This window comes from Brachyhypopomus gauderio, chromosome 14 (genome assembly GCF_052324685.1).
Source record: "Brachyhypopomus gauderio isolate BG-103 chromosome 14, BGAUD_0.2, whole genome shotgun sequence".
NCBI lineage: Eukaryota > Metazoa > Chordata > Actinopteri > Gymnotiformes > Hypopomidae > Brachyhypopomus > Brachyhypopomus gauderio.
In genome coordinates this window covers 6,441,339-6,469,313 of record NC_135224.1, presented here as the reverse complement: position 1 = coordinate 6,469,313, position 27,975 = coordinate 6,441,339, and the positions used below count along the sequence as shown (strand labels likewise).

Here is a 27,975-nt window from a genome sequence, read left to right as displayed (position 1 = left end):
TGTAAATACATAACAGGCTTTAATGCTGCCTGCCCGAGCTGAGAGTATGTGCTTCAATCAGTTCCCTTCTGACGAGTTCATGTGAAATGCGCAGAATGATTCACTGATTCAAGGGTTGGACATACAGGGGCCGTCCAAGCTGCCCAGAAGAAACCAAAATTACACAAATAAAACACTAGTAGACAATATTCGACTCTGTAGAGACGGATATGACCCCACACACACACGCCCGTCAGGATGAAGCAACCCATAGAGCACACACAGAACACACAAGACCGTAAACGCACACACTGCACAAACCAACCTCACGTCGTAAATGAGCAGATAACGCAACACACACTCTACGGGAAATGGCGTCTGATTACACACATACAAGCAGTATTAAACGACACTGTGTTGGGATGGCACTCCTAGCACAGAGTTCCCTGACTGTAGAGGTAGCCAGCCACATAATCTCACACACACACACACACACACACACACACACACACACACACACACACACACACACACCGCTGGACGGTTTGACGACACTTCAGTCTATAATCTGTAATCTGCAACACGCGTTTCTTTATTCCACGTCAGAGATTATCGCTGTAATCCTAAATTACAGGAGCTCGGAGAGGCGCCACACTGCGTACCTCGCGTCGACATCTCGTGTAGGGGGATCGTGTCCCCTCCGCCGTCGTACGGTAAGTACGGCTCGGCGGAACCGTCCTCCATAACGCCCGTCTCAGCTAGACCGCGGTCCGCTTCACCATCCGGTTCCGACCGTGTAGGTAGCGACTCCGAGCTCCCCCCACCGGAGTCTAAGTGAAGCTGGCTGCCATGTTTACCCACCGCGAGCACACACTCGGGCTGTGCGGATGCGTGCGCGCGCCTCCCGCCCTTCGCCGTGCTCTTCCGCGCGCTCCACCCCTCCTCCCTCCGCCCGCGCGCTCCACCCCTCCTCCCTCCGCCCGCGCGTCTCCGCGGCGGGTGACCGCGGTAAATCGATGATGTCATCGAGAGAAGGGGCACGCTGGTTGCTGTGAGAAACGGGGGCGGGCGATCCCATCGGACACTGATCCGCGGGGGAGTCGCGGGCGGCTCAGAGATGGAGCGGTTCATTATTCTTGGGTAGGAGGGTGGTCAGGCCATGAAATAAACGATATGGTTGGTTAAAGCCGGTGTTAAGGTGCGCCTGTTTGTGTGTCCCTCAAGTCAAATCCCTCTATAAAACACAGAAGCTATAAAGGGTTGTTAAATCCATTGTAATTGGACAAATAAACAAAAGCTGGAACCCACTGAAGAGATAGAAGGGGAGCAAACCTTGTTTAAAGTTTACTTTGACCCCTCGCGTTACATAATGACTAGCACACGGTATTACGAATAACAAATTACCACGTTATACTAAAATTACTAACATGAAGCAACATGGACGTCCCCAGTACGTGAAAATGGTCACACACGTCTCAGTGTCTGTTATGGTGAGACTGACCGCTTGTCATCGATCAGTAACCAGATCCGTTTTCACAAGAGCAAGCGTAATAAAACTAGGTGGAGGTAAACAAACGTAGGAACTGTTAGAGGGATCGTGAAAGAGAGGCATGTGTAAGATCAACACCATGTCAAGGCATCTGTTCACCACTGTAATGTTATCACATACACAGACAGAATGAGAGAAAGAGACGTTATTGTGAGCACCCTTACATGCTGACACAACCAAACAGCCCAAATGAATATCTTACTCCATACTACAGCTGGGTGACGCACAGAAGCAGTATCTTACCAGTCCACCTGATAACTCTAAATCCCTGTCATTTTACAGTCAACAGGTCAGTAACACAGTCCTTTAATAATGATAATAATATATTACTAAAAACAGCATTGTTTTACAGAATATGCAATTATTACTCTATTTAGCTACAAATAGAAATACTTAGTGAAACACATTTCTAAACATTTAAAAATAACTCAACATTTCTCAAATAGAAAATGTTTGGTGAAAACATGTAAATAGTTAAATGATGTGTAAATGCAAGAGTCACGACACATTCCTCTGTCCAGAAAGACTGCTGAGGTAGTGACAGCCTGGTGATCCTCCAGCATATGACCAAGTCACGCTTCAGATTATTAACACTAATCAAGAGTGACTAGCATCTTGTCTTTAATGTGTCTAAACACTGACTGAACACCAAAATGTTTCTGCATAGAACACACACACACACACACACACACACACACACACACACACACACACACACACACACACACACACACACACACACACACACACACACACACACACACACACACACACACACACACACACACGCCAGCCTATAAACGAGGCAGATTCCTCCCCTGGAGAAATCTGAGACATTCATTACTGCATTCAGTTGAACTTATGTACAAGGATCACAAAATAACAAGGCAGCATCAGATGTATTAAATAAAAAAGAAAAGCTTCAGCAGAAAATTATATAAACATATCATTTTTAAATATATAAAATATAGCCAACAATTTTAGCCCATATCAAAGGCTTTCTGCCATTACTGTTGTTTGGAGGCATAACTACATCTGGGTCATGATAAAGACAAGAACAAAAGAAAATCAAATAGTCTGTACAATAGGAAAAACATGAGAACTGTGACCCTGGCACAGAGAGTGAAGGGGAAATCTCTCTGGAGACCTGGTCAATGTGCATAAATACAGTCAGTACCCAGATCATACAAAACCTTGTTGACCAAGCTGTCCAGCGTAAAAACATGACAATATCTTGAATCTCATAAGCAGGAAAAAGCAGTAGATGTGTGAGCAAGGAAGTGTGTGCATGAGAGCAAGCGTGAAGATCTTGGAGAACTTGTGATCTTGGCATGATTCTGCTTATCTGGATCTCCTTGAGTGAACCACCAATGTTACGTATTGGGCTAACAATGTGGTAATATTGAAGTAAAGCAGTAGGAAAACCCAACATATACATGCAGGAGCCATAATAGAAACACCAACATGTGCTCGCTCAGATATTTATAGATAACACTTATACACACACACGATTCAGCAAAATGTATTTCTCCACTATTTACCTTCGCCACTTCTGTCTGTAGTCGTCCTGTTGCCAGGTAACTGCACTAGACCTGGTCCGGATGTCTCATCAGTTCTGCTTACACAGGAGCTGTGTCACAATAAGGTGCCGATCTGCTGACGTAGTTTCCTTCAAGATCAAGTGACTCCATGGTACTCCGCACTTGTATGGATGCTTTCTCTTACACTTTCACTTTAAAACACCCCAGACACTCTACACCTATAAGGCTCCACCATCACAGCAAGGTTTAAAAAAAAAAAAAAAAAACGAAAACAAAAAAAGAAAAACGGTAAACAATTCTCCCACACACACACACAAATCCATACATATGGACACGAGTTAGACTTTCTGAACTGCTGGCTCTCGGGAGGCTGTTATACAGGTTCTTTGGGTGTCCCGTGAAGCGCCACGTCAGTGTTCCACGCCTCAGCTGGACTGACACAGCTCGACGTTGCTGGTGCGTTCTGCGGCCGGGAACCCTCCAGCGACCTTTTTATCGCTCTGCTCGCTATGCAAGCGCATATTCCGAGTATTCGCCCTATCCAACGGTGCCCTTTAACAAACGCCGGCATCTGGTAGTGAGACACGGTTCCTGTGGCAGTTTACAGCTCTGAAGCAGCCAGTGGGGATTCAGGAATCTGATAGGGCAGAGATTGCTGAGTGACAGTGTAAGCAGACACCCCATGACAGGAACAAAGGACGGGCCATGCCCGTGATCCACAAAGCCCGGCGGGTCAATGCCTGCTACGTGACTGCTAGGCCGCTCATGAATTATGAAGTTAATGAGTAGGAGCCCATACACAGTTCTGTCTTTTGATTTTAGACACAACAAAAAAGAAGAAAACTGCATTTCTAATATGTCAGAACTCAATTTTACAATCAAGTTTACTATCTATCAGGAGATATGCCCAGATCAGTAGCTTACAGCCCAGGGGGCAAAGGCTGCTACAGGCTATGAAGCCTAATGCTCAGTAAACACATAATGGTGTTTGGTAGACACACAAACACACAGAGCTCCCTGTGTTTTAATAAAACCCCTAAGTGAAGAGATTGAATGTGTATCTGAAAGAACAGCAGGGCTTTGTCTAGCAAGGCACCGAAATTCAACTGTGCAAATGCAACAGAACCCTTATTCAATTAAGCCCATTACGTACATAAATGCCAGCGTGACCCAAACAAACACCGCCTTGCTGGGTGCATGCTGTCCCTGTCCAACCAACCAGCCCGAGCAGAAGTGAACTAGTGCAGAAAGATAAGAAACAGCAGGAAGAGAATGGTGCTGCAATCGTGTGTGCAGTCCTTAGAAGCAGGAAAACAAAGTAAGTGAAGGTGAGTGCAGAGAGGGCTGAGAGGCACAGACCAGTGGATCATCTCCAACATGTAGGACAATGGCCAGTCTTAGGGTGTGGCTACTGGAGGGTGTGGCTACATGTGGGAGGAGCTACCAGAGGGTGTGGCTACAGGAGGTTGTGGCTACTGGAGGGAGGAGCTACTGGAGAACGTGGCTATTGGAGGGTGTGGCTACAGGAGGGTGTGGCTACAGGAGGGAGGAGATGGCAGAGGACCTACTGGAGGGAAAGAAAGATGAGGGCTTCAAACCTCATGAACTCCACAGACACCACCCATCACCCTGGCCCAGTCTTGAGAGTAGATGGATGGATCCTACCTGGGGAAGCATCCCCATCGAGCAGATTGTCATCCTCAGTGGTGTGGAAGTCCATGATGATGCCGGCGCCATCGAGTAGCTCTTCGTCACTGCTGGCACTGGTGATGCTGTTGTAGCTGTTTCTGCAGTAGCCTCTGTTAAACAGCTGCTCCGACTCCATTTAGCTATGTGGCTTCCTGAGAACATACCCATGCACATGCACAGACCCACACACACATTCAGGAGATGTTACTGGGGGAAGCTATATTATGTATATATGCTGCACTGACTAGCGGGCTTCCTCTGATGAAGACTGATATTTCGAAAGGCGGGGTTTAAGCCCTTTTAAAGCCTGTAGCGCACAGGTGCCCGCAGGCACCCACCTGACCCAGTTATCGGTTTGAGCAGACATGTCTGTGAGAGGGGAGATCAAGGGAGAATCCCTGCAGCACTAACGGCAGCGCACTGACTCAACATCGCACCCTGCTGGACCTGGATCAATTATCAGCGCTTCCCAGAGTCTCACACAGCAATCCTAAACAGAGTGAAATTACAGCCTGAACCCACCAGCCTCCCCCCGCACCCCCACGTGCTTGGCCTGCTCCACCATACGGGAGTTAAGAACTCATTACTCAGGTAAACTGCCAGACTGGATTAGCCATCAGCTGCAAAAGCCTTTCTTAGAATCCTTGTGTTAAAAAGGCAAAACACCAACTTCCATTATAGTTACATTTAGAATGAAATGTAACCTATAATAAGAGAAAATGTGACAGACACAGGGGAAGTTCATATCTAATACTTCATAATGGCTTACATCAAATGGCCATATCCAAGAGAATGCTTTATACGTAAGGCATATTTTTCACACAAGAATAATCTTTATAAGTCAGAAGTGCAGTAGAAATCCACTTGTTACTGTTCAACTGCTGTAGCAGTGACTCCTGGGAAAGGTGGAAACACCCTAAAGGTCAGGAGTTTCCACAAGTCCTTTCCTCTCTCTTCAGGGCTCATGACTCAGCACCTGGACAATGACACTCACGTAAGGCTGAGTGGGAATGAGACCATGAAGCACAATAACGGGACTCATTTAACACATGCAGAAGTTAATTACGTCAATTAGGTGTTTTTGTGCAGAGAGTTTAAGACTATAATCTAAGACTGTGAACGAAAGCACAGCTGTCCCAACACTGTCCTCAAGCTTTAGTGTCCCAACACTGTCCCAACACTGTCCTCAAGCTTTAGTGTCCCAACACTGTCCCAACACTGTCCTCAAGCTTTAGTGTCCCAACACTGTCCCAACACTGTCCTCAAGCTTTAGTGTCCCAACACTGTCCTCAACACTGTCCTCAAGCTTTAGTGTCCCAACACTGTCCCAACACTGTCCTCAAGCTTTAGTGTCCCAACACTGTCCCAACACTGTCCTCAAGCTTTAGTGTCCCAACACTGTCCTCAACACTGTCCTCAAGCTTTAGTGTCCCAACACTGTCCTCAACACTGTCCCAACACTGTCCTCAAGCTTTAGTGGCTCTGTAAAACTTGTGCTGCTGACCAACATCTGAAGCTTTGAGCTAACGAGTCATGATGCAGACCAAGACCTTTAGAGTCACGTGAAAACTTCATTAAAAAGAAACATACAACTGAACCTTTGTAACCACCGACAACACTGCTTCTTTGATTCCCCGGCCTACTCACATGCTTATTACATATTAACTGTTTCAAAGAAAGAAAAAAAAAAACATTTTGGTTGTAGGAATTTGTGTGAACACTGTGGCTTGTGAAATGCAGAGGACAGCCGATCCTGGTCACCCAAGGTGTGGTGGTCCACTGTACTGAGAAACACACACCCCACAGGCCACCACACCTCGCTCGACTGCTGACTGCTTCGCTATCAGTAGCAGGCTGAGCTCAAATGAAAGTGAGAAATGTGATTATTATAATTCGATAAACACTGGGCAGAAACCGCTTCCAATGAGTCGACAAGCTAAGTGACCCGTGACCGGGGTCCGTTTAAGCGCAGGACGGGTCACCTCAGGAGTCATACGTCAGGCCCGCCCCGTCACACACAAGCGCGACCCCGTCACACATAAGCGCGACCCCGTCACACACAAGCGCGACTGACGGTCTCCGAGGTGACGTCACCTGCAATCACGACCGTGAGTGACAACCGCGTCTCCGTGGCAACCCACGAGGGCTCCGAATCGCGTTGCGCCTGCTCTCGCGCGGCCGGGTGGCTCGTGAACACGCAGGCACAAATACGAGCGGCACGTGTGCTGTACGTCAACTGAAACGTGAGACGGCGGTGTCCCCTTTCCGTACGGCGTTTGTACCGTTTCTGTTGACGCAACAAATGTTGTTGACGCACACAAATGTTGCAAAATTTGACCCAAAGCAATACATCCTACTTACTCTAGCTGTTGTCATATAGGCAAAATGGATGGGACATGAATCAGCTATTTCAGGTCCTCCCGAAAGACACAAAATCAGCAGTTCCTACAGGCTGGTTTCAAAACCAACCATAACCAGAGCTTTATTAAAGAATCAATAACCTTTGAGAACAGCACTGGATGTTTGACCTTTATAAAAACTGCTCAATCCTCTTCAGAACACTAGTTCTTCATTTGGGATCTGATGTTACAAAACTTTCTGACTAAACATTAACTTCTTGGCATCAGATAATAAAGCAAAACCCAGCCATGGCATCAGTAGAGACAGAATAGTCTATTATTTGAACAGTCACAATAATACACAATAACCTATAAAGTACTTAGCTATGGTGAACAATCTGATCTTCTATGGGTAAGAAATTATTTCCTGTTCAGATTTATAGACAAAGCTGCTAGTGAGCAAAACGAATAAGCTATTTCATGTGTTAACAGTGTTGATACCTATTGCACTGGTGTGATAAAAATTATTTCGCTTTAGTATTTAAGACAAAGGGCCTGAACCACCGTAACAGTAGTGGCCCATATGAATCGATCCCTCCAGTTATAATTACTGTGATGCTTTATAATAAAACACCCAGAAACTTTAAAATTCTTCTCATCAACAATTGCCCACAATTCATTCATTATTTTATGCTCCATAATGTTTGTTAAAAACTAAATATTTTCAAAAAAGCTTCAGGTAGGCTACTTAGTCACATGACAATACCCTAAATCAGGAATCAATAGAGAGCTACATGCTGGTGTTGAGGCAAATTCAGCACCCCCGCCGTAAGATGCATGCCCTTCTCGGGAACGCGTACTGAGAGTATTTTAATTCAGTATTTTCTAACTGACATGTATATACATTTTATATTTATGGTGTTGCATCTGTAAAACTGGCTGTTTGTGTTTATATGACTAAAATGATTTTGAAGTAGAATCAACAAACGAAAAGTTTCACCTGCTGAGAAATGCACCTGTCCTAATTCTGGATACACCGGTGTTAGATTCATGAAACTCATGGAGTCAACATGAATTGGTCCCAACTATACCTCTAAAATGATTTTGAGCTACAATCAACAGTTATCGACAATCAACAAGAGTTATCGAGAAGGGGATTAATCTCACTGCGGGGGTGCTGAATTTGGCACAACACCTGCAGTCTAATTCCAACTGCCACATGTATTTACTCATCTGATGCTTTTGTAGGCCTTGGTTGGCCATTATATTCAGTTATGGTCAGAACTTCTGCGGAAGATCACATCTGGAGACACAGTTCCCACGTGCACAAACTGCTTAAAGATTTTAATCTTTCTTTCTATGGCCTTTGTAATGTTCTGAAATGACTGTAAACCTAAAGTGGAAATTATAAGTAGTTAAAAAAAAGAAAAAGGATGGAAAAGAAAAATATCTACACTATAACTATGGTGATCTGTAAAGATGAGTTATTAACAGTGCATCTACAGCTTAAATAATTATTAACAAAACCTAAATGAAGCTTACAGCCTTGCAGACATGTCATGCAGACATTTCTATACCAAACGTACCACACCAAGACATCCCAGTCTCACCCACACAGCCCTGTAGTTCACCTTATGTCTCAGGGTCAGTGTGAAGCAGAAAGCGAGAAAACATGGAGATCAAATGATCCATGAGAAATACGTTCTTCCAAATATTAATAGCAGCATAACGACCATTTTAAGACGGAAAAACACACTCGCAGTTGCAGAAACGAGGACAAAATCCTCGCTTGCGATGTTACCACCCGCTTCCATAACACAGTTAAGGTGTGTGCACAGATCGGGGTTTGACAGATACCTCAGCAACATGCGCAGTTCGCAGTATAAATTACGACAACAAACGTTCTGTTTAAATGAACACAACAGCCACCCAAGGACTCTTTGGAGTGAATGTGTGCACTTCACACTTGTGTGAGCCAGGCCCAGTGAAAATAAGTGTGCAAAATAAAACTGGAGTGTGCAAACGAGCTGGGTTTATCACGGTGCACCGACTCTGCCATGTTAAACGCTCTTCGTTGGACGGACGGACGGACAGGCGGTTTATGTAAAGGCAGGCTGGAAACACAGATGTACCGGGGCAGCTGCACACCGACTACCTGTGCGAGGAGACCTGGATCACCAACTCACCTCCCTGTAGAGGACCGAGAATCACTCCATCCTTTATCCCACTATCCTATTTACACACTACTGTCCACAACAGTAGACACAAATAATACAACGAGACGACCGTGTCCTTACCTCGACAATGCCTCGAATCCAATTCTGAGGGAACGGATCATACTGAACAAAAATAAAGACCAAATCTCCGGTTAATAATAATTTGACATTCTCCTTTTGATGCCGAGATGATTTTAGCCCGTTCCTGTGTCAGTGACGTTTACTTCCGGTGTCCCCCCCCCCCCCCGGACCTGTGAAGAACGCTTCTGAACATACAGACGGAGCTTTTCACCAGGAAAAACAAATAAATCGGCACATCTGATCCGAAAACACAATTGAGAAAAAAAAATTTAAACATGGCTTTTATTTATTAACGTTTAATTTATTATTAGTGCAACTTCACAGAGAACAACCCGTGACACTGGACCTCATGAGTAACCCACACTACGTGTATTCTTATCATAAGACCATTTTAAAATGTCAAGCATGGACACGATGATCGAGACAGATTAAATATACATCATGTAAGATATATCGTTTGTCTGCCTTAAGGAATGTGTAGAATCATTTACTTGATTTGTTTCTTTTGTCAGCCAACAAGCGTGTGAATCATTATGTCTGAACTCTTTGGGGAAAACAGACCCATGCTTTAGCAAGAAGCTGTGAACAGAAGAAACCTGAAGCTCCTGCTACTCCAAAGCACTGTGAAAGCATTGTCTGAAAACAGTATCCAGATGTACACAGGGCGTTTCTTGATCCAGTTCTACATATCTCTAAACTTGCATGGCAAACCTCACTCTCCCCTCCCAAAAATTAAATTAAATTTAATTTAAAAATTAGCATATATCTCATTACACTGCAACTTCATGACTTTTCTTGACTTTCTGATTATGCTAAAGTTTCCATCCCAGTTTACTCCAGACCAGAGTAGTACTCTTTCCCCCTCCTGTGTTGTTGCACGGGCATGTCCCGTCTGGTGTTCTGTAGTCTCTGCATGTCCATCTCTACCAGAGCCACGCCCACATCTGTCCCCCCGCAGTCCCGGATGACCACGCCCCACGGGTCCACCGCTAGAGCATGGCCGTAGGAGGAACGTTGTGCATGGTGAGCGCCCACTTGTGCAGCAGCGAGAACAAAACACTGCGTTTCAATGGCCCTGGCCCGCAAGAGCACCTAAGAAGAAGCAGAAATAATGGCATGTAGTAGATTACTGAAGACCAGTGCAAACCAGTATTCCTGTACAAACAACAGGAACCAGATAATAAACAACAAGATGATAAACAGGATAATAAACAACATATTAAACACTTTCATACCTGTCAGACTGACTTTGAATTCTACATTATAAATTCCTTTCCAAATATGTTTATGTAGTTGGAAGAGGCAGGGTGTAACTCTGAACTACAACAGGACTTAATCATAACAAAATGGTCACAATAAACAGTTGGACTAGTCATGTATACCACAACATTCCCAGTTAACTGGATGGCCGTGGGCAGAGTATGTGTTTCAGATCCGGAGCACTGTGCACCCAGTAAAAAAAAAAAAAAAGGCACTGGGTCATGTGTATTAAATGCAACATGTGATGCGTGTATATTCTGACACTATCTTGTGCAAATGATGACCTCTGCATTATTTTAATCAGGCAGGAGACCTATGCCACCATGTAGGCAGTTTTATAACATCTGCCTCCGCCCACCTGGGGTTCAGCTGAACTAAGCAACAAAGTCAGGCACTGCCTCACCTCCCAGTGGGCGGCTCCTGTTGCCAAGGTAAATGCAGATGGATATGTGAGAACTTCTGCCCCATGACGCTGGAGAGCCAGTGACAGCTCAGGGAAACGCAGGTCATAGCAGATTCCCAGCCCCACCTACACAGCCATCAAACAAGACGTCAATTAAAGTCAGCACACATTTCAGGAAATGTGTTGCACAAACTGACTGTTATACCTTTCCGATGGGGGTTTGGACAGGAGGTACCAAGTTGGGCCCAGGAATGGTGAAAGCACTCTCTTTCAGGGACACGCCTTTCCCAGCTAACTCTACATCAAACAGGTGACCTTTCCTGTATACGGACACAATCTCCCCTGTGGATAAGAAGGAGCAAAGTTCACACGGTGTTTTGTTATGCTAGTGCCATGAAATATGAAGTTCATGCAACATCGCCATCTAGTGGTGTGCGAAGTGAAATCTTATCTTCACTACCGTTTTGTCCAGAAGATAATTTGTCACTTTATTACATTATTTTATTGTTTGTTTACTTTTTTTATCTTTAATTTCTTTAATTATTTTCTTTTTGTCTTATCTTTGCTTCCTTTTAATGTTAATTTTTTTTATTTTTATTCTGTAAAGCACTTTGAGTTGCATGTATGTATGAAAGGTGCTATACAAATAAAGATTATTATTATTAAAGATTATAAGAGAACTGGGCACATTCTCTTTATTTCATTAAAAAGACTTTCCAACATTTGGACAGTAAAGTTACTGGACATAACAGTATTCCGACCATAACAGTACTCAGATTAAAAACACCTCATGTTTTTGGGTGGCTCTGCACTTTGTCATGTCTGCCCGTCCTGTAAGAGGTTAAGGAGGCGCGTGGTACCTTGTCCATCGATGATGACATGGCTGTTGTAGATGCGTCTGTCATTTTCCCAGTCATGCCCCCTTTCATGGAATCCTCCCAGAGAAAGCCACACATTCAGCTCCCTTCGAGAGTCAGACACTGTTACTACCATCAGTAAGATGTACGGCACCCTCTACCACACATCCTCCAGTCATGCATTTGAATAAAATAAGCTATTGGGGACAGTTTCCCAGACGCAGGCTAAGCCCAAACCTAGATTTAACCTAGATTCAATTGCACCATAATTCAGACTAAAATTGATTAACGTTAAATAGGGTAAAAAGATTAAATGGGTGTGAATCCAACAAAATCACTTTAGCACAAACCCAACCAAGCCTGCACTCACCTGGCAAGATTTGCATATCGGCTGATAATGTCACCCTGTAAGCTTTCAGATAGCTCTAGTGTCTCTTCTCGATTTGAGCCAATGTAATCAAAGCCCTCCGGCAGGAAGACCATGCTAGCCCCGCCCTGCCTGCCCTGCTCAACCAACTGTCTTCCCACTCTGAAGTTGGCCTCTTTGTCAGGGGTGGATGTCATCTGACAGACAGCTGCCAAAGGATGTGATGAAGCCATCCTGAAAAATATTGTGTGTGATAGAGAGAAAGAGAGGGGGAGGGGGGGGGGCATAATCACTTGGTTTACTTCTGATGGAAAAAATGTTACCAGCTTAAATTACATGTTGGATATCACTATACAAGACATTTTAATACTAATGGACATTGTCTTAATGTCTTAATCTGTTTGCATAGCTCCACTAGGAGATTATTTGTACAAACTGCAATCACACTGTACAACTCTCCTCTGCGTCAGGACATTATTGAGTATTAAATAACTGTTCTCAGTCCAGTAATATACACTCTTAAATAATACTACCATTTATTGCACTCACCATTTATATATAAAACATGTATACATATTGCCCACTGAATATTTACATTGCACTGACACCCGTTATAACTTGTTTAATCTTATTGGCAATTTGTTTTAACCTATGTTATATATTTTGTGTTTTATTCTACAGTGTTGAAAATGTTGTCTTACTGTACCTCGAGCTACTGCAATATGTGTATTGCAATACTGCAATAATTTACCTCTGGGGTTAATAAAGTGGTAGAACACCATGGAATGAGTGTTATGATTTTTAAAATCTACTTTTTAATATATAATCTGGTTACTCCTCCTACGTATGTAAATATAAGGCTGGAGGTGAATCAATATGTTGTCTACTTCAGTTTGAATCCTTACTGATCATTTTGTTGTACACCTTGAGATAACTAGTGTTAAAGTGTATTAGTACAAATTGTTCAAAAGTACAAAAATCAGCTCAAAACAGACTCTGCACCAAGGTTAAACTACTGATCGTGTTTACCCTGTTCCTGTTTAAAACAATGTAAATAGTTATGTTATACCTGAGTGGTCTTCTTACTATCCCCGAACACCAGAAGAAACGGCGCTGTGAAAGTAGTACCTGCCTCCACAAATAACTATATAAAACCATTGAAACCGGACTGAGTCCTGACACAAACCTTCCGAAATGTGTCGTTGTAACAAGTTTTAGACAATAACATATCAACCCGCACTTTAGTCGCTTCTAAATCAATGTATTATTACACTGTCCGTTGACATATTTACAAATGTCCGTTCTGACCCTGGCGTGAAAAAATAAACGTAACAAGCACCCAGTTACAGGCGCAGGTCTTTATAGTCTCATACAAATGTACCATTTAAAGGAGCAGACGGATAATATGATATAATGTGACCGCTAGTCAGGTCACAAATGAACAACCAGCACACACGACCGTTCCGTATTTTCTGACAGGCGTTAATACTAGACAAACACATACGGGCTATAGGGGTCCTCACGCCCACAGCTATTCATTTCAAGATGGCAGCGAACAGTAATAGCGGCACGGGAGGTAAAAGTAGCGGAGGAAAGCAGTCTGGCCCGTCTGCCGAGCAGGTAATTGTACATGGAATCGTCGTCTAATGCAAACGTCTTGTTTTGTGAGCCATAGCGATCAAACTGCGGACATAAGGCTGTCTTTAGTCAGGCGTGCACCACATGTTAGCTTACTAGCGGGCAGAGGCGTGTCTAGCACTACAGCCGCAGTGTGGGTCGCTGTGCTGCTGAACTAACCAGCTATCATCACACGTCCTGGCTCTCATCCACCTGGAAGATCATCAATCAGATACCTACGTTAGATGGATAGCTTCAAAGTTAAATGTAAGTTGGTGATGGTAGTGGTGCCACCAGCGAATGCCTTTATGGTTTTACTCGGAACAGTATCGCTTGGTTCTGGAGGCTCGTTTCAGGAAGCCTCTTCAGTTTGAGTGAGGAATGAGCTGTGTGTGTATAAAGCAGGCGCTATTCCTGCCACACGTCCGAGTGTGTTGTGAAATATGGACAAATAAACACTCCAGCACCGCAGCCATCTATATTACCGTATGTGCTCTTTAGCGTTGCGATAGAAACCATAGAAATCAGTGTCATTTGTTATAGAACTATCTGATGTGAAGAGAAGATGGTTACAGTGACCTGCTGCACTATAAATAAAATTGCACCGTGCTAACACCATTACTGCAACACCAGCAGCGTGTGAACACCAGTACTGCCAGTCACTACTGAGTCCTTATGTTTACATAATGTTTGCACACAGATCTAGAAATTAGAATGAATTGGCATTAGATCCCTATTAGAAATCTGTTAGTTGCTGGACAGTGACGTTGCTGCTTCTCTACTCATTTGATCGAAAGTCGATCATTCACACTTGTGAAGCAAGCGGGACGACCCTGTGCGGAGGGGCGTAACGCGACCCTGTGCGGAGGGGCGTAACGCGACCCTGTGTGGCGTGGATTTCCATTGCAGGTGGTGGCGACGTTCCAGCGGATGCGCCAGGAGCAGCGCAGTATGGCCTCCAAAGCTGCAGAGCTGGAGATGGAGACCAACGAACACAGGTTTACAATTTGACCCAGTCGACCCATAGCGAGCTGCAGTGTGGTTTGATTTGGTAACCTATTTGTGAATAACTCGAGTCTCTCTGCTTAGCCTAGTCATTGACACCCTGAAGGATGTAGACCCCTCACGGAAGTGCTATCGTTTAGTTGGAGGTGTGCTTGTGGAGAGGACCGTAAAAGAAGTCCTCCCTGCATTGGAGAACAATAAAGAACAGGTCTGTGATGCACTGGTGGACATGAAGTCTCTGTGGTCGTTGATGGTGCGTAAGGTTTTTACACTGCTTCTTTTTCTTTCTTTTTTTGGTAGATATCAAAAATTGTGGAGTCACTCAACACGCAAATGCAAGCAAAAGGGCGAGAGCTCACAGAATACCGGGAACGCTACAACATCCGATTGGTTGGTGAAGATGACAAACAGGGCAAGAACACCACCAATCAAGCCAAAGAGAATGAAGGAGGCGGGTCTAAAAGTGGAGCTGGAGTCCTTGTTTCCTAGACACTTCAGGTGTTTAAGAAAACCTGAATATTGTGAAATCACAATTTTTCATGTGTTTTGTATATTCAACATATTGCATTGTCAGAATATCCAAAGTTACACCTTAAGACATAGTTCACCACATCTGACCTGGTTTAATTTAAGATTCATCAGTACATTCACAAAGGTCCGAATTAGATGTATCTTTTGAGTAGTACTTCCTAATTTCCAAGAACTGCAGAGGAAAAGAAATGCACAAAACCACATCGCTCCAACACACCCAAAGTGTGAATGCAACCTGGAGCCATATCTCAGTACTTTCTGAAGAACTGCTTTTGCTTTTCTTTTTGTGATGAATGTTTATATGCAGAGAAGGGAGCTAATCCTGCATCGAGTCTCTTAATACATTTGAGACATTTTCCTCACCTTAAGACACTTGATTTAATAATAGATTGTCAACAGAAACAAGTTCAACTTTTAACAATTATTTTACTATGAAGCTGCTCACACACAGAGTACTTGTGAGGAACAGTGTAGTGCTCACACTTTTGAGCTGGTGCAAAAATACACCCAATGCATTGAAAAAGAATAGAGCTCAGAAAATGTTAGGATTCAGTTAGGATTAGAACGTAGTGTTTCATGTTTACGTTGCCCATCTTTGGATGTTGATAGCAGCCCTACTTGGTCACTGAAAACTGTTCTTGTCATTTTTGTGTTTGTCTTGTGTTTTGGTTAATTCATTAAAAATGTTAATTTGAACATTTTCCCCTAAAAAGGGTATGATGTCATTTATTGTATTTTACACGTTAAGATGCTTTTCACATTGAATGGTTATGGGACATTTCAGACAGAGGCCTGTGGTTTTCTTATCTGTTGAAGCCACTCCCACAGTTCTGGGGTCACAGCCTGTTACCACGGGAACCAATGTTTCCTTCACCTTCCACATCTTTTCCAGCTCTTCTTTCAGCTCTTGATATTGTTTGAGCTTCTCATGTTCCCAGTGCCTGATGTTGCTACAGGATGGCCACATCCATCACTACAGCCCTTTTAAGCTCTTTGTCCATCACCACGATACCCATCACCACTTCCATTGTTTGCCAGTGGTGCAGGGGTTTATCCATCCATTATGGCATGATGCTCCTCCCTGTTCTCCATGGGTTTCTCCTGAGGTGCTCCCTAAGGAGCGTGTCACTTTGGGCCATCTTCAAGGTGTAGGCCAGTTGTGTGGATCAGAATAGTGTCATTTAACATAAAACAATATGGGATTTTCCAAAAATTGACACACGCATGCAGGGAAGTTCACATGTATCTGGGAATTTATTGCAGGCTCTGCAATCTGAAAAGAAATCTAGTATTGACAGATGTTTTAGTTGTTCAAGTATAAGTTTTTAAATATCGACACTTTCAAATATAGTTGGGACAATTGTTTAGTTTCATGCAGTGACACGTAAACCTTTACTGGTTTTTGTACTAGTAAATTCTGAATACACAAATCACCACAGTCAATACTGCAATTTGCAGGTGCAGACAATGATCCTACACCTAGGCCCTGCCAAGGTCTTCTTTTTGCACTTCAGGGAATATTTAGTTGGTGACTGGTCAGTGGGGTTTAAACATGAATATAGCCGTAGTATTTCATCTATTTCCGAATTTGCCAATGCTGTTATGGAGCGGTTGAGGTTGACAAGGTATTCTGCCAAATTGTCCACTTCTTCCCATCCAGGATTTCCTCTGGGATCACAACGACTGTCCTGTGAAAGTAAATATATACTGAACATATAGAATTGATTTAAAGAGAAGATTGTCAGGGCTGGCTCGGATGCCGCTCCTTCTACCACCAGGAGAGGCACCAGAGTCAGTCCTAGACTTGCTGCCAGTGTTGATGAATGAATGAATGTTCGATTTATATAGCGCCTTTCCAGATTCCCAAGGCGCTTTACAATTTAACACAGGTACAAGTCACAGACAATCAATCATACACACACCGGCGAGAAGCGGCAGCCAATTGCGCACAGCGTACTCTCTACCGGAAGCCACAGCCCCCTGGGGGACTGAATGGGGTGCAGGAAGGGGAGAGAGACAGACTCTAGTGGCAGAGCACCATCCACCACTGGGCATACAAGCACACACACGCACACAGACACAGTGTTGCCAACTTAGCGACTTTTGTCGCTATATTTAGCGACTTTTCAGACCCTCTAGATACTTTTTGTAGTAAAAAGCGACTAGCGACAAATCTAGCGACGCTTTGTGGTGTTATTGGAGACTTTTGGAGACTCTGGACACACACACACGCTCTTCAGTTGCTGTCCTCTGGGGCGGGTGCTGCCGTGAGCCCCGCCCCACAACACTCAGTGCAGTCTCACACTCAGAGCAGACCCTCACCGTTCCACGTCCACACTGCAAATAAACTGCGCATGCCCAAAGCTGCCGCTGACGCCCCGCCCCGTATTTACAGAGCGGTACGCAAATATAAATGCTTTTAGTCTTCAGTGAGACACGAAAAGAAATCACTGCATTTAACTCACACAGTCTCAGTCATTCTTCACCTCATTCATTCCTGCTAACTGCTACTCTTATACTAACATTTAACAACACAGCAAAAAAAAACTACGTGATTTATGTAAAAATAATTTATACAAAGCATTAAAGTCATGTACTTCTTTTGAGAAGTGACTGCCTATTTCAAAGGCAACAGATGCTGTTAATTTGTAGTTCTAACATATTTAGGGTGTTTTTTACTCCCTTTTTTCTCTCCCAACGTTATTCCTTTACAGCTTCATGTATTATGCAAATTATGTGATGACGTCACGTTGCGACTTCTAGCTACTTTTAGGACAACCAATAGCGACTTTCCTTACTGAGGAGTTGGCAACAATGGGCGTAATCAGCAATGATCCGTTTCAGCTGTCCGAGGGCTTTTGTGAAGCATTGTGACGCGGCTCATTGCTGATTCGTTCGGTCATGCCTACACGGTCTCAGCCTGCTTCTACTGTTCCCGTGGTTGTGTTACGTTACAAGGTGTCTCGTCACCTTTCTTTCTGACTTCTCCTTTTCTTATTCGAGGTTCTCTCTCCTGCGTCACTCCCTGACCTACCTCAAGTTTTCCCAAGCCTGTTTATCTTCCTGTCCGATTTACATTTATTTTTGGGAAGGGTTTTGTTTTGCTGGCGTTTTCTGCCTGCTGCCAGTCACCTCCCCTGGCATATTTGGTTTCGTTTTCGCGTTGCATTTATCTGCGCTATTTTAGTTACTGTTGTTATTTTGTTTCTTTCTCCCTTCTCCTTATGGTTGAGTATTTCCTTTCAGGCGTTGGTTTTTGTTTCTAGTTTTACCGTGCTCACACGGCTTACATTTATTTTCCTTCTACGCGTTGAGACTACCGCATTGTGTTTTGTTTCGCGTGTTATCACACTTTCGCCATTTTTTGTTTTCTATTCTTTTGCATGTTGTTTTCCGCGTCGCTTTCATTTATTCTACTGGTGTTAAGTGTTTAACCATAGCGCTTGCGTTTAGTTCTGACAAACGCATTAGTTAGTGACTTGGACATTTTTTTCAAACTTAATCACATTTAAAATAGTTTTATTAGATGCAGCACAATATAACAAAAAAAAAGATGCCTCAATTGTCAAATTTGTTCAAGCCAGTCCAAAGATATTCACATTTAAATCAGCCCTATTTTTTTAATGCAATTAACCTAAAATGAAAGGACATCTTGTGATCAAGAAACGTGTGCTAGTTTTAGCATGTGGCTAGTCTGTGCCCACCGTTATCATGGATCATCGGACCAACACGTTGTCTTGGGACCCTTAAAAAACTACCTTAAACTGTACAGACTGGGATAAAACATAAGGAAACAATAAACAAGAATATTAACGGTCCGCTTATCTATTAATATCTTTTGAGCAGAGCACAATGGATTAGCAGTCCATCGCCTTAACCACTCGGCCAAAAATGCGGCAAAACAGGCTGCTACGTGGGGGGGGGGGGGGGAGAAAAAATGAGAGGGGGGAATAGAAAAAAGAGGGAAAGAAATACAGTTTAGATTCTATCAACATAGATCCATACATACATGATTTGGAATGAAATACTTATTAATTCAAGACACACTCTTGCCAGGACTTGCACCTGGAATCTTCCACCCAAAGGATGGATGTGTTACTATTACACCACAGGAGTTTGTGTTTAGTTTTTTAACAGCAATGCTAGTAATAATAATAATTTATTATATAAAGTAAATATATGAGAATCAGAAATACTTTATTGATCCCAGGGGGAAATTGCACTTATTACAGTAGCAACCTATATAGGTATAAGCACTCCAAAGAAATCTAAAAATATAAAGACTAAAGAATAAATAAAATATAATAAAATTATATTATAAAATCTAGAATAAAAATAAATATTTGTATATATAAATAGAATAATTTTTTAAAAATATATACAAATTTGAAATAAAGCTATCTATATTTTTCAATTATGCAATGAACTTTTCCACTCCTCTACAGTCTGTCCAGATGCTGGACAATACCATTTTCCATGGAGCTGGGTATGACCAGTGTCCTTGCTCTTTGACAGACCGCACGTTTTACATAGGAAGTGGTAGCTTTCTTTGGAATGCAGCTTCTTTGGCGGCTCCCCTCGTTCCACTCGGTCCTGATCCTCAAGTGTTGCCTTTCGGATTCTCCACTCCCGGTGCCGATTTTGAGGAGCTGATGGTACTGGAGCTGATTGTACTGGAGCTGGTGGTGGCTGGTAAGAGGACCATCTCCAATAGTGCGGTGCTGGAGTTCTTGATGGCTGAGACCAGCCCTGAAAGGTTGGTGGTGCAGAAGTGGCCGATGGTTGGGTCCATCCCTGAGAAGGTGGTGCTGGAGTGAAAGATGGCTGGGACCAGTCCTGAGAAGGTGGTGCTGGAGTGGTTGATTGCTGGAACCATCCCTGAGAAGGTGGAGCTGGAGTGGAAGATGGCTGAGACCAGTCCTGAGAAGATGGTGCTAAAGCGGTTGATGGCTAGAACCACCCCTGAGAAGGTGGAGCTGGAGTGGAAGATGGCCGGGACCAGCCCTGAGATTGTGGTGCAAGAATAGGGTCAGACAAAGCAGGGACAATTTCCTCAGGTCTGTGCTTTGCTGTTATCTCTTGGTGTGCTTCTGTTGAGCTGGCTCCAGGTGCAATGGATAATACTGCTCTGGCAGAGCGGCGTCGGCGAATCACTGCCTCGCCCTCACGGTTCTCAGGCTCCTGGAATTCCATAACTGCATGGCCATGTTGTACCGGAGCAGATGGGAGGTCCCTGGCCTCCAGGAGGGAACCCTCTGCCATACAGACCTTCTGAGGAAGCTGCACCCCTTGAAGCAAAGTGTCTCTGTCGGTTCTTATCTGGTGATCCTGCAGCCTAAAGAAAAAATCCCAAAATAGATTATTGTTATTTTCTTTTAATCTGTTTTTGTATGAACATCAAGAATAAAATGTATGAAGCCAGTCAACAAACTCACCACGAAAAAACTGTGGTGGTGTTAATCGTCACTAGCACCAGATTGCTGTTGTCGAGTATGTCTTTGCTATCCTCAATCAACATTTACGGCATTTAGCAGACGCTCTTATCCAGAGCGACTTACAAAGTGCTTTGCATCTGATCACAATGAACTGTTTAATATGACAGTATGTCATGATTGACTGAGGAATGCCAAATGTTCTTCCTTTGTTGTCTTTTGGCCGATTTCTGGCTTCCCTGAATTCTTTAAAGAGCCTGAGTGCAACACACTCTGAAATTTTATTCACATCAGGTCAGGTCTGCAAATAGATGACAAGATCTGTATTTAATCTCAGCAGTATAACCTATACAGTTCACATTATATATGGTCCTTACATTTTGCCAGATACATATGCATAAACAAATACTACACTTATTCAGTGATTCATAACTTACCTTTCAGCTGCTTGCTGGACAGGTGCAGAGCCATTGCGCTTGCGAGAAGCTCTCCATGGCCCTGCCAAGGTCTTCTTTTTGCACTTCAGGGAATATTTAGTTGGTGACTGGTCAGTGGGGTTTAAACATGAATATAGCCGTAGTATTTCATCTATTTCCGAATTTGCCAATGCTGTTATGGAGCGGTTGAGGTTGACAAGGTATTCTGCCAAATTGTCCACTTCTTCCCATCCAGGATTTCCTCTGGGATCACAACGACTGTCCTGTGAAAGTAAATATATACTGAACATATAGAATTGATTTAAAGAGAAGATTGTCAGGGCTGGCTCGGATGCCGCTCCTTCTACCACCAGGAGAGGCACCAGAGTCAGTCCTAGACTTGCTGGGCGTAATCACCAATGATCCGTTTCAGTTGTCTGAGGGCTTCACAAAGGAAGGTTTGTGAAGCAGATCATTGCTGATTCATTCGGTTATGCCTACACATTCTCAGCCTGCTTCTACACTACAAGGTATCTCGCCACCTTTCTCTCTTTGACTTCTCCTTTTCTTATTCGAGGTTCTCTCTCCTGCGTCACTCCCTGACCTACCTCAAGTTTTCCCAAGCCTATTTATCTTCCTATCCGTTTTACCTTTATTTTTGGGAAGGGGTTTTGTTTTGCTGTGGTGTTTTCTGCCTGCTGCCAGTCACCTCCCCTGGCATATTTGGTTTTGTTTTCGCGTTGCATTTATCCGTTCTATTTGAGTTACTGTTGTTATTTTGTTTCTTTTTCCCGTCTCATTAAGGTTGAGTATTTCCTTTCACTCGTTGAGTTTTCCACGTTGGTTTGTGTTTCTAGTTTTACCGTGCTCACACGGCTTATTTATTTTGCTTCTACGTGTTGAGACTAACGCAAAACAAAACACAACGCGGGTTATCGCGCTTTCGCGATTTTGTTTTCTGTTCTTTTATGCGTTGAATATTCCGCGTTGCTTTCATTTATTCTACCTGTGTTGTTACGTGTTTAACCCTCGCGCTTTCGTTTAGTTCTGACAAACGCATTAGGGCTGTTAACTAGCACTTGGGTCCACCCTTCACTCTATCACTATACGCGGTGTGTACGTCCCTGTACTCCCCGTTACAAAGATAAAGCACACAGTTTTGATGGTCAATTTGGCACCTTACTACAGTTGATGTAACTGGCCCTCTGTCCTCAAATGGTGAACCAACAGGACTGTGCGAGACACTTTCAAGAGTAGATTCCTAAAGGAAATATTAAAAAATATTTAAAAGTACAATGAGGTTGAAAATCGTACAACAGTCATTCTGAAAATTAGCATATGTGCTAGCATCTGATTTGGCACTTTATTACCTGTAACAGTGAATGAACTGTGATGTCTGCCATCTCAGAAACTGTCAAATCAGGATAATCATTCTCTTGAATTTCAATATTCATCTCCACCAGATTCACACCATTTTCAGCCTGAGTGCTCAGAAGGTCTCCTCTTTCAGACTGTGCTAGCAGTACTACACACGCAAATATATATTTTGTTTATGTTGGCTGAGTCGCGTGAAAAATCATGGACAAAATTAACATTATCACACAAGTATGAGAAATGGTTACATGTAATATACAACAATTTAGGTTTTGTGTAGATTCATGCTTACCTTCTTAGTAGAATCAAGCTTCAGGATTCTGCCATATGTTGATGTGATGACCCCTTTCTGTTCATCAAGTTGCCTCAAAATTTTGTTGGAGTGAACTGTCTCAAACCACAGGGGCAGGGGGGCAAAAAGGCGGAGGATCCTGATAAAATAGCTACTGACTGTGTGAGGACACATGACTTTTTGTGAAGTTCACAGAAGTTAGGTAGTCTATTGTCCGCCTGGCCCACTCAACACTGGATTTCCTGCAGCGCTTGGCGCAAATAGCTTGAACTATTCCCTATAGTTCTTGGTTTTAGCAGGGTAACACACTTTGTCAAGTGCCAGACGTGTTGTCAGAGCAGCTGGGAATTTGTTTCTGTGGGAAGGGTCTAATTGTTTTAAAATATCAATGCTCCAAGGGCAGACAGGTATCATGCATTTACTGCACCGGGGATAGTCCCCTCCGAATAAATAATATTTAGTCTCAATGTCAATCACTTCCCTGACTTTAGTGTAAATCCCTGAGTGGTGCATCTTCGTGTTGCATTGACTGCAGTTTAATGGGATGCTCCACATCCTCGTTGGAGCCCACAGAAACATGCGCTGTCTAAAATAAGTGTGTGGATCTGGAGGTGATGTTCTTGATTTACAGGGGCTTGGTGGATAGAACCAGTTGTCTGTGATGTTCTGCTTAAGTTGCCCTGTGCTGTCATATAAACACTGAGATATCCACTGTCTGTCTGCTGGTTTAATTACTCTGTGGACCTGCTTTGGGAGGAAACTTGCCCACTTCACTTTTTCAGTCTGAATAGTAGTATGGGATGCGTGTGTGTGTGTGTCTGTCTGTCTGTCTGTCTGTCTGTCTGTCTGGTCAGGTGTAGCTTTGTGGATGACTGCCGTCTGTGATAATGTGGCAGATGGATCCCCAGCTGAACTTCCAGAGTCTGCAGGACTTTTGGAGATATGGGCAGTCTCAATATGCGTCAGTCCAACTATCCCCCAGATTATAGCACCACACTGATCACATTGTTCTTGCACATGATAATCAGATAAGTGCTGGGTGTACTCCTCACTGGCCACTTGCTGTTTACACAGAGAACATGTTAGTCACTCTCACTGATCTGGGGCTGAACTGATGGATGCAGCAGTAGATGAGGGACGCTTCTTCTCTGTCTTCTCACTTCCTGGTCTGGGTGGCAGATCCTGGCAGCTGGCCTGTTGCAGTAGATGCGCTTGGCTGACCTGCTGCTGACCCAACCTGCTCTTTGGTCTGAAACACAAATGGGTATGCGCTTACATTTTCTTAATGCCTGACAACTCTGCACAGCTGATTAATTCAGAGGTTACACTGTTAAACACTGAAACAACAATGAGAAGATTCCCTGTGTAGTTGTTTTAAATGAGCCAATAGGAAAGCCAAAGCAAAAATATTTATGGAAACCACCACAAACACAACAATAATGAATAATGACGTACTCTGTATCATCACGGGAGTATATCTCTATAAAGAGTCTAGCCAAGGATAGACTGACCCGGCTCAGTTAGGAAGTCCTCGCCCTGGGGGCATCCAACAACGCCTCCCAGTTAGCCACGTCTCTCCATACGCCAGGCGGCACGATCAGTTCTCAGTCCGTCAGCCTCGTCGTTCGGCCAAACCAGCGAGAGTCCTCCTGAACCCACGATCGGCATTCACATGTTCTCCTTTCCCACTGTCATCACCCTCCGTCTTTCCTCTGTGGCGCCACTCGTAACCAGGTCTGATACAAGGAACTCTCCCCGTTCTCAGGAGTCACTTCCTTTTAAAAAGCCAAAACCCCACCCGTCTTGCCTCAATTAAAGGTCCTTTACATACGTTCATGGGGTACCACGGCTTCAGGTAGAGGAACGCCATGCTTCATGCCTAGATTGTGTAAAATGCAACAGGCTAGTATTATATGGCAGACTTTCTTGGGATGGTAAAGCAGGGTGCCTCCAGCTGTGTCGAGGCACATCCAGCGACCTTTTAGTACACCATTAGTGCGCTCTATCACACTGCGGGTACGGGAACGTACTTCATTGTAGCGAATCTCCTGTACCGTTTCAGGGTCTACCAAAGGGGTCATTAGCCAAGGCTTTATGGATATCCTCTATCCCCTAAATAACGATAATGCATGCATGACCACATACAATTTAAGTACTTGCATACAAACAAAACATTAAGTTAAAGGTACACATTATCCATTGTAACAATTGTTTAAAATATATACATACCAATTAACCATCTGTCTGCAACAGCTCTGTTTGCCAATTACTAACCCACAGAGCTATTCTGGAGAATGAAGGAATCATGTGTGCCACAGGCCACTGTGCAACAACATTAAGGATGTGGCACTTGGCATCACAGATAAGTTGCATGTTAACAGTGAGATACCTTTTGCGATTTAGGTATGCGAAGGCATCTGCGCACGTGAGTACAATCTATAGCACCGATTGTGTTTGGTAGACCTATGCTATGTTATAAAAACCCTGCTTGACAGCATTTTGTTCTAAATGCCTCGTGTCGTAAGGAAACCGAATGTATTGTGGAAGAAGGTGGATGATGGCTTGTAACACATTTCTCTTTGAAACGTACCAGTAGCAAGGAATCAAGCACTGATAAATCTTGGACATGCACAGGAACAGCGCAAGGTCTTTTCATGGGTCGAATTAGACTGGCTCCATAGTGTTGCACAGCATAAGGACAGTGTTCTCAAGTCTCATGCATTGAGCGTGTGACACACGCATTTGACCGTCTTCACACGCCACACTTCCGATTTCTCACGCCGAAAAAAATCTAGTTTATTTACCTCTGATCCATCTATATCGCCCTCCACTGGCGATCGATCGCGATATAACTAACGTTCGCCACCGACTCCAGGTTCAAATCTTACCCTGACAAGATCACACTCTGAAATGAATTCTAAACTTGAGAGCCCTGATAAGGAGAAGATGCCGTGGCAAACGGAACCGGCTAATAAGCCAGGACTCTTCCTCCGAAAAATAATCATAACGGTCCAGGGGCGGACTGGCATACATTACTACCGGGGATTTCCCCGGTGAGCCGATGGGTTAGTGGGCCGCCGGTGGTTTAACTCGGCCCGTGGAGGAGCCACTGCTGCGCACTGCGGCCCCGGCCCGTAGGCACGCTGCTGTTTAACGGTGTTATTACCTCCCCCGCTCCAGTCAGACTAACCTGCTCAGCGCGGCCGCGGACTGAACCTGTAAACACATGAACAAGTTGGACCGGGACTGGGCCAGCTGATGCGGGCTGACGGTATGCAGCGGAGATCAGAAAAAAAACAGCTTGTCCCAGAAAATCCGGGCCGGACTACGAAAACATACAGCAGCTGTGTCACTTATTAATACAAGTAGTCAGGAACTGGAAAAGCCTCGTCCATACTAATGCCACATTCATTATATCTCCCTGTCCGCATTGCCATAAAGATGGAGCAGTCTAAGGGTCTAGAGCAGGGGTCTCCAACCTTTTTGCAACTGGGAGCTGCTACTTGGATACCAGTTATTGCGGAGGGCTACCGGGGGGGGGGGGGGGGGGGGGTGAGCTATTTTTAAAACAAGCCCGCGGGCGACTCATGAAGTGGGTGACATTGACGGCAGCCTAACTTTTTGATTGACAGCTAATTGAGCAATAGAACACGAGAGGGAGTGTGTTATAGTGAATATATGTACATGCCGTTACTTGACAACGCGTCCGCGGAGTGATACAGAGAACGAGAATACCGTGCTGTTATCACACATATCTACAGGGTTAGAACACTTCTCAAACAGTCGGATTGTGAACTAACTGTTGTATAATTGGCGAATAATCATTTAGTGTTAGAAGGGGAGGGACAACTGTGAATTTTGATTGGACATAAATTTAAGTAGATTTCTCGATGGGACCAATTAGGTTTACGAATTTATATGTAATTAATTGGCCCTTTGGCGAGCTACTCGGAAAGGGGTGGCGAGCTACTGGTAGCTCGCGAGCGACGTGTTGGAGACCCCTGGTCTAGAGACTCTCCCAGTCTCGCGTCCACCACTTCTGGACATACATCTGGAAATAAATTCTTTAAACTTATTTTTAATAGTTTGATTTTACCCTTGTTTTTAAATTCAACTGTAGTCAATAGTGCTGGCCTGATTTTCTGTTTTGAGGAAGAAAAAGAAGCTGCTTCTTTTAATCCCAAATCCATACCTGTCAAGTCTCCCGTTTTGCCCGGGAAACTACCGTATTTTACCCCTCAGAAAATCTCGCGGAGTTCCGTCTCGCGACACCCCTAATAACCGCGGTATGTTTTGTTTTTTACTTTGATGTTGAATATTCTAAATTACGTCACAATACATGACGTTGTTAATTAGTAGAATTCCGTTTCTATAGTAACGACATAACACAACATAACCGAACGTATATAAGGCCGTACGTCAAGACAGTCGACACCAGTGTGATATTTGTAGAGAGAGAGGAGAAATCACAGCTGAACATATTAATACAGTAGTGGACAGTGGAATAAGAGAAGATGGAGTGCATTATAAAGAATGCGATGGCAAGTGTAAATCTGACAAGTGGACAGGAACAAAGAAAGGGTGACATGCTAAGTGTAGAGGACGTGATGTGCAATACGATTGAGGATTTATTGTCCACGATAAAGAAAGCCACAGGTCAAATCAAGATGGAGAAATTAAAAAACAGACAGTTGGTCAGTGACTACGAAGAGATAGAAAGGAAGTGGACAAGAGAGGGTGAAGAAATGATGAGCAGACAGAAGGAACTGGAGGAGGAGTGCAAAACCCTGCAGGACGAAAAGAGGGAGATTGAAGAGGACAGGAAGCAAATGGAGGAGTGTTTAAAGGAGATGAGGACGGCTGACTACACACTGGGGGAAGATCTGGATAAGATCAGGCTCAGGCAGGAGATCCGCTTCCACCAAATAACTGAAAATGCGAGACTGAGGGAAATAGAAAACCTCAGGCAAGAGGTGGACAAACATGTGGAAAAGATGAAGGAGAATGAAATGATGAAGAGGGAGCTC

The 27,975-nt window shown here is 43.9% G+C and overlaps 3 protein-coding genes and 1 long non-coding RNA gene across 13 annotated transcripts in view; 1 reads left to right on the top strand and 3 right to left on the bottom strand.

Moving 5' to 3' along the window:
• clcn3 (chloride channel 3) overlaps positions 1-9,543 on the bottom strand; it is a 28,174-nt gene extending 18,631 nt beyond the window's left edge. For 3 of the 6 annotated variants that reach the window (XM_076972017.1, XM_076972020.1, XM_076972019.1), the window contains exons 1-2: positions 9,395-9,543; positions 4,735-4,910 (exon numbers count right to left, since the gene is read on the bottom strand). In XM_076972017.1, the coding sequence (XP_076828132.1) occupies positions 4,735-4,894 (160 nt within the window). In that variant the 5' untranslated portion in view covers positions 4,895-4,910; positions 9,395-9,543. The other 3 variants (XM_076972021.1, XM_076972018.1, XM_076972022.1) reach the window with 3 other exon arrangements.
• Positions 9,544-9,679: 136 nt separating this feature from the next.
• nit1 (nitrilase 1) lies at positions 9,680-13,775 on the bottom strand. The gene is made up of 6 exons (XM_076972914.1): positions 13,351-13,775; positions 12,285-12,515; positions 11,918-12,021; positions 11,263-11,399; positions 11,058-11,183; positions 9,680-10,486 (listed from the first exon to the last, which is right to left on the bottom strand). Exons 1-6 carry the CDS (start codon positions 13,437-13,439, stop codon positions 10,226-10,228), a joined length of 948 nt encoding a protein of 315 aa, XP_076829029.1. The 5' UTR covers positions 13,440-13,775; the 3' UTR covers positions 9,680-10,225.
• pfdn2 (prefoldin subunit 2) lies at positions 13,744-16,130 on the top strand. The gene is made up of 4 exons (XM_076972915.1): positions 13,744-13,901; positions 14,808-14,896; positions 14,988-15,111; positions 15,204-16,130. Exons 1-4 carry the CDS (start codon positions 13,827-13,829, stop codon positions 15,390-15,392), a joined length of 477 nt encoding a protein of 158 aa, XP_076829030.1. The 5' UTR covers positions 13,744-13,826; the 3' UTR covers positions 15,393-16,130.
• Positions 16,131-19,846: 3,716 nt separating this feature from the next.
• Positions 19,847-26,473, bottom strand: LOC143475474 (uncharacterized). 5 transcript variants are annotated; one of them, XR_013121025.1, is made up of 7 exons: positions 24,045-26,473; positions 22,949-23,043; positions 22,653-22,807; positions 22,461-22,543; positions 21,304-21,566; positions 20,870-21,167; positions 19,847-20,769 (listed from the first exon to the last, which is right to left on the bottom strand). It is a non-coding gene; the product is annotated as an uncharacterized LOC143475474 (long non-coding RNA). The 5 variants fall into 5 exon arrangements; XR_013121023.1 differs by having other exon boundaries at positions 22,949-24,197; positions 24,460-26,473; XR_013121024.1 differs by having other exon boundaries at positions 22,949-24,827; positions 24,979-26,473.
• Between the last annotated feature and the right edge of the window lie 1,502 nt (positions 26,474-27,975).